Source organism: Saccostrea cucullata, unplaced genomic scaffold (assembly GCF_032062105.1).
Source record: "Saccostrea cucullata isolate Sc308-1 unplaced genomic scaffold, CSIRO_AGI_Scuc_v1 ctg20608, whole genome shotgun sequence".
NCBI classification, from domain to species: Eukaryota; Metazoa; Mollusca; class Bivalvia; order Ostreida; family Ostreidae; genus Saccostrea; species Saccostrea cuccullata.
The window spans coordinates 1-7,099 of NW_026937180.1; the positions used below are offsets into that span (position 1 = coordinate 1).

Sequence of the window (7,099 nt, forward strand, 5' to 3'; positions counted from 1 at the left end):
AAATAAGGAATATTTTAGGCTTTAAAGAAAATGTAGTTTTTGACTTATAAATACCGGAAGTGATGTTTCCGGAAGTACAAAACCTTACTTATGGGACACTTTTAGATGTTCTGTTAAATGATTTTGTTTTAAAATACATATGTCCAGTGGTTTTCTTTAAATCCTTGACGTAAAAGTGTTAAAGACGAAAACAATAGGTCTTTTCGCAGAAAGCGAAAAGCCCTAATAAAACAAGACGAAAACAATAGGGCTTTTCGCCTGAAAGCGAAAAGCCCTAAAAAATATAGAAATGAATTGTCTGTCAGCAGCACGTCAGTCCTGGAAGAATGTTCTTTAAAACGTAGTCAATTAATCACCACACCCTTGCTTGAGGTTTGAGTTCCGGTTTTTGAATTTCCTCTGATAAACGGGTTTTCTTTCACAAATTAAATTGAATATTATAACTTTCACAAGTATCACATATATCACATAATAAACTTTCACAATGCCGTCTAGATTAACTTTGGTTTGAATTTATATTATTTTAAACAGGAGATTTCATTATAACACATAACTTAAAATTGCTGGTCCGGATGTGTCCGTCAGGGCTGCCGTACTCTTTCGTACTCTCTCACACAGTTGCCGCTGTTACTGCAAAACCATAACCCTCTCCCTGGCTCCCTGGACTGCCGACTGGCTATTGTCAATGTAATTAGCTGTAGTACCCCGCCCAAGACCTGATAATTACCAAACGGGACAAAAGCCCGAGGAAATAGGACCCTGGGGAAAAATATAATAAAACAACCACACTAAACGTGCAGACTCACACAAGAAACCATATTTTACAAATTGTATTTTCAAATACCTGATGTAGTTTGACTACCCGCCCAGGCTACTTCATCATAACAACAAGCCAAACAGGTCTTATCTCGGCTGTAACTTCCCGGGTACTACCCGAACACGAGCTCTCAGGTAGATAAAATTACACATCGAGGGGCTCCCCACAGGATAAATAACAATATTTACACTAACGCACTAGGGGTATCCTACGGGATTAAATTTAGTTTGTTACAAACCTCCCCCTTTTGAAGACTAAAGCACCATTTAGTCCAACCTATTTACAAACTAAATACATAGAAATCAACCACATATATACAAACTGGAAATATTCACCATTGATCTTGGTTTACTCTAACTCTTCACTAGACCTTGACAACGCATCTGCAATAACGTTCTGATTACCTGGAACATACCGAACTGTAAAACAAAACTCCTGCAATAGAAGACTCCATCTCAAAAGCCTCTGATTTGACAGTTTTGATCTCTGTAACCATGTCAATGGAGCATGATCAGTTTCAATAACAAACTGCTTACCTTCTTAATACACTCGGAGTGTTTTGACAGCCCAAATAATTGCATAGCATTCTTTTTCAATCACCGCATAGTTTTTCTCTGCTGCTGTAAACTTTTTACTCAAAAAGAATATTGGGTGCTTACCAGTGTCGAACTCTTGTTCGAGGACTGCGCCTGCTCCAGTAGCACTTGCATCTGTACGCAAGACAAACATTCGACTAAAATCTGGACTGTGCAATATTGGTTCACATGCCAACTTACCTTTAAGTTCCTTGAAAGCAGTATCAAGATTATCTGTCCATTTTATTTTGTGTGGTGAATTCTTTTTGGTCAAGTCTGTGAGTGGTAGGGCAAGACTAGAAAAATTAGGAATAAACTTCCTGTAAAATCCAATGAGACCCAAAAATGACCTTACCTTCTTTTTGGTGTTTGGGACCGGAACGTTTTGAATTGCTTGCACCTTTGACAACAATGGCTTTATCTTACCGTCACCTACCATATGTCCGAGGAAACTGACCTCACCAAACCCCAATTTGCACTTTGACGGTCGGGCTGCTAAATTTGCATTCTGCAACGCTGTAAAAATCTCTCTCAAATGCACCAAGTGATCTACCCAGGAATCGCTGAAAACACCAATGTCATCTATAAAAGCTTCTGCATAGTTTTCCTGACCTTCAAGGACTTTACTCACCAATCTCACAAAAGTTGCGGGAGCATTTACCATCCTGAATGGCATTACCGTGAAACTGAAATGACCAAAAGGTGTAACAAAAGCACTTCTGTTTTGCCTCGTCATCTAGTGGCACTTGCCAATAACACTTAGTAAGATCCAACTTACTGATATACTTAGCTCTACTGATTTTGTTTAGAATATCATCCATTCTTGGCATCGGACGAGGATCAAACACAGTTACCTTATTTAGATCCCTATAATCAACGCAGAATCTAAGGGTGTCGTCATTCTTTTTGATGAGTACAATAGGCGCTGAAAGGGGTTTCCGTCTCCTCTATTATTCCCATCTCTTTCATCTGCTTGATTTCTGCCTTTACTTTTTCCTGTAGCGCATACGGAATGGAATAGGGTTTCTTCTGGATTGGTTCTTCGGTTGTCGTTTTAATGGTGTGCTGAATGTAGGACGTTTTCTTTGGAACATCTGTAAATACATTCTCAAATTCTTCTGCTAACCTTTTGAGTTGTCGTTTCTGCTCTTCTGACAGTTCTGACGATATCTCAACATTATCTGATGAATTTGTCTGTTGAAGGATTGGTGCTCTATGGTTAGTGCAATCGTCCTCATCTGAAAAATTTGGTTTTGCATCCATACATGCCAAAACTTCATTGCTTTTCGGACACTTCTCTTCCGAATCTCTGCTAAGCCACTCTTTCAACATGTTGACGTGGTAAACCGGTTCTTTATTCTTGGATATTCTTACCTTGTAATCCACTGGACTTACCTTTTTCACTACTTCATACGGACCTTTCCATTGCGCCATCAGCTTAGATGTGCTAGTTGGAAGAAGTACAAGAACTTTCTGACCTACCTCAAATGTACGAGTTCTCGCCTTTTTGTCGTAGTACATCTTTTGTTTCTTTTTCGCGAGTCTCTCTGAATCTTTAACCAAATCTCTAATGTTCTGCATTCTCTCCCTCGTCTCCAGAATATAGGACAACACTGAAGCCTGTTCAACTGTAGGTTCCTCCCACTGCTCTTTCAAGATTGCTAAGGGCCCCCTAACATGTCTACCATAGAGCAATTCAAAGGGAGAATACCCAGTTGTCTCATTTGGCACCTCTCTGTATGCAAAAAGGACGTAAGGCAAGTGAACATCCCATCTGTGAGGTTCAGAAGAAGCATATGCCTTCAGCATTTTCTTCAAAGTCCCATTAAATTTTTCCAACCCATTTGCTTGTGGATGGTAAGGGGTAGTTGTTAATTTTCTTATCTGAAGTAACTTACACAATTCAGTCATCAGTGTGGACATAAAATTGGTACCCTGGTCCGACAGAATTTCATTAGGCACACCTACCCTAGAAAACAGATCTATCAAAGTATTGGACACTGTCTCTGCTTCTTGGTTTTTCAAAGGAAATGCTCCCGGATACCGTGTTGAGTAGTCCGTACAAACCAAGATGTAACGATTTTTCTTCTCCGTCAGTGGAAGCGGTCCAACAAAATCGATGGCTATTCTTGAGAATGGTTCCTCAATGGGTGGAATAGGAATGAGTGGAGCTTTTGGAGTTCGACCTTTTGGTGTTCCCTTTTTACAAATAGAACAAGATTTGCAAAATCGAGATATGTCAAAATACATTCCAGGCCAAAAGAAATGTTGCATAATACGCTGCCTGGTTTTCTTGTTACCTAAATGTCCTGCTAGTGGAGTGTCATGAGCCAGGGATATTACCTTCGACCTCATTGTCTTTGGTATGACGATCTGGGAAAATTCCTCACCAGAATCTTTCTGAAATATTCTATACAGTAAACCATCCTGTTTCTGAAAGTAAGACTTACCTTCTTGAGTATCGTCTTATGCCATACTCAGTGCAGATTTCAAACTGTCATCTGATTCCTGAAGTTCTACCAACTTATCTCTGCTGCACCACAATTGTTTCAAAGATTCATCCTCTGAATCCTCTTCTGTTGCTTTTCTCTGAGAACTACTATTACCTTGCTCCAATTTGGCCTGCAAACGTGTCTGAACTGCAGCACAAGTGTTCTCGTCATCTCCATCCCTCTTGACTTCTTTTTCGTCCTCCATTGGTTTGAGTATGCTAACATTATTACCAATAATTACATCAGCAAAATCAGGAGAATCAAGGACAAGGGCATGTACCTTACCTGATACATAAGGAGTCTTCAAATCTACCATTGCCTCATCACAGTTTCTTTGAGATCCATCAGCCAGAGTTATCACTCTTGAACGTCCTGTTTTATCAGAGTCTGAAATAAACTTACTACGTACAAATACAGTAGAGCATCCGGTATCTCGTAAGACTGCAACTGGTTGATCACTCACCTGGCCCTTTACTAAATCCAGACCCAATGCTGCCGATGTTTCAATTACTGGCGACTCGTTATCAACTCCGGACAACTTAAGAATCACCCTACCCTTGGTTGTATCTTGTATATTGCCTACAACTTTAGACTCAGACTTATCTAAACACAAACCAACATTTTCTGACCTTTTCTCAGGCTTTGTACCTCTCTGACCTTTACTGTCTCGACCCTTTGACTGAGTTCTCTTAAGAAAACAGTTGGCTGCAATATGTCCTACTCTATCACAAATTAAACACTTTCTGCTATCCCCTGCATTAAAGTGAGACTTGAGATTTGACTTACCATCTTGAGAATTTGTCGAACCAAACTTGTTTGGCTTTCCCGTCGACCTATTCCCTGTACTGTGAAATTGGACACTATTGCCACTAAGATACTTACTCTTATGTGCCGCCTGAAATGCATTAAACAACGCAACAACCTCCTCAATAGACTTTGGGTCATGTTCCAGAATCCACAACTGTAAGTCTTTTGGACAACTTCTAACAACCTGTTCTCTCAAGACCATATCATACAACTTGCCAAAATCTGAATCTATTTTCTCACGTTCACACCAGTGATTGAGGTACCTTTCTACCCTAACAACAAAATGTTTAAATGACTCATCATTTGACTGCTTACCCTGACGAAATTTTTCCCTGTAATCTTCAGAAGTAAGCTCATATCTCTTGAGAATAGCTGTTTTGATAATCTCATAGTTATCACTATCTGCATCCGACAACCTTGAATACGCTTCCAAAGCCTTACCTGCTAACATAGGAACTAAGCGTATAGCCCACTGGGATTTATGCCATTTCTGCAACCCAGCTATCTTTTCAAACGACCGTAAAAAGACATCAGGGTCCTGTCCCTCCTCAAACTTAGGTAACTTAACAGGTGGGCATTTAATCTCATGGGGTTGAGACCCCCCAATTTTAGCATGTTCTAACTCTTTTTCTCTTATAGCTAACTCTCGTAAGTTCACATCTCTTTCTACCTCTAACTTTGCACTTTCTCTCTGGGCCTGACGCTCTTCTCTCTCTTGCGCCCATCTCTCCCTTTCTAGCTCTCTCTTTGATTCCTGCTCCTGACGCCACATCTCGAGACATTCTTTTACGTTTGTACCCTTTTCAATTAAGTCAGCCATCCATTCTGGCATACCAGACATTGTGAAAGTTTGTGAACCTGAAACACAAAACCAAAATTAATAATAGAAACAAACTTGCAAAAAAAAATATTTCCTCTATTTACCCAAGCTCAGATGTATCCCTTCGCTGCCACCAAATTGTTGAGATGTGGGTTATACACTTTAAGAACTTGAATAAATGAAGGAAACAAAACAAAAGGAAATTTCAACAAAATTTAATAAACAAAACAAAAGTAAATTGTACAACAAAAGAAACAAATTAAAAAAAAATATAGAAATGAATTGTCTGTCAGCAGCACGTCAGTCCTGGAAGAATGTTCTTTAAAACGTAGTCAATTAATCACCACACCCTTGCTGGAGGTTTGAGTTCCGGTTTCTTTCACAAATTAAATTGAATATTATAACTTTCACAAGTATCACATATATCACATAATAAACTTTCACAATGCCGTCTAGATTAACTTTGGTTTGAATTTATATTATTTTAAACAGGAGATTTCATTATAACACATAACTTAAAATTGCTGGTCCGGATGTGTCCGTCAGGGCTGCCGTACTCTTTCGTACTCTCTCACACAGTTGCCGCTGTTACTGCAAAACCATTACCCTCTCCCTGGCTCCCTGGACTGCCGACTGGCTATTGTCAATGTAATTAGCTGTAGTACCCCGCCCAAGACCTGATAATTACGAAACGGGACAAAAGCCCGAGGAAATAGGACCCTGGGGAAAAATATAATAAAACAACCATACTAAACGTGCAGACTCACACAAGAAACCATATTTTACAAATTGTATTTTCAAATACCTGATGTAGTTTGAGTACCCGCCCAGGCTACTTCATCATAACAACAAGCCAAACAGGTCTTATCTCGGCTGTGACTTCCCGGGTACTACCCGAACACGAGCTCTCAGGTAGATAAAATTACACATCGAGGGGCTCCCCACAGGATAAATAACAATATTTACACTAACGCACTAGGGGTATCCTACGGGATTAAATTTAGTTTGTTACACAGCCAAAGCCAATGTGACTAAATTCTAAGAAATATATATGAATGAAATTCATCGAAGCTCAATGCTGCCAAGAATACCTGTATCGAGTAACACAAAGTGAGAAACAACTGTTGTCCTCAGAGAAAGTGTGCTTATAGTGTTCCGTCTGACTTACAACTGTACATTGGATTGTTACGATCTAATTTCTCGTTAATGTTTATTATATCAAGAATGGGCATGTATAAAGGAAAGATAACTGAAAGAAAATACACAAGTTTATATGAAAAAATTTAAAATAGTTTTTGAAAAGGCGAAAAATTAAAACTTAAAAAGTGTGGTACCAGGTTGATATGAACCCCCGACTTTAAAAAGAAATTCTCGGAATTGTAATACTCAGCACACATATCAACTGAGCTAGTCTGACTATACAATAGTGTGGCATTAATTTTTAACAGATTATCAGAATCAGGTATCCTTATTTTTTGTAGGTTTTTTGTGAATGTCGACCCCATGGCAGGGGTGTCCCTAAAAATCCTATCTTAAATTATTCTTTGCATCCCAACCTATCAAAATATCACAGTTTTATTTGGGGGCA

At 39.2% G+C, this 7,099-nt stretch overlaps 1 protein-coding gene across 1 annotated transcript; it reads right to left on the minus strand.

Annotated features, from left to right (window-relative positions):
- Window positions 1-3,858: 3,858 nt before the first annotated feature.
- LOC134247471 (uncharacterized) lies at window positions 3,859-6,520 on the minus strand. Its single transcript, XM_062729827.1, has 2 exons — window positions 6,317-6,520; window positions 3,859-5,549 (listed from the first exon to the last, which is right to left on the minus strand). Exon 2 carries the CDS (start codon window positions 5,530-5,532, stop codon window positions 3,859-3,861), a length of 1,674 nt encoding a protein of 557 aa, XP_062585811.1. The 5' UTR covers window positions 5,533-5,549; window positions 6,317-6,520.
- Between the last annotated feature and the right edge of the window lie 579 nt (window positions 6,521-7,099).

Coding starts and splice junctions, on each gene's coding strand:
- LOC134247471 (XM_062729827.1), bottom strand. CDS start 5,532: ATGTCTGGTATGCCAGAATGGATGGCTGACTTAATTGAAAAGGGTACA.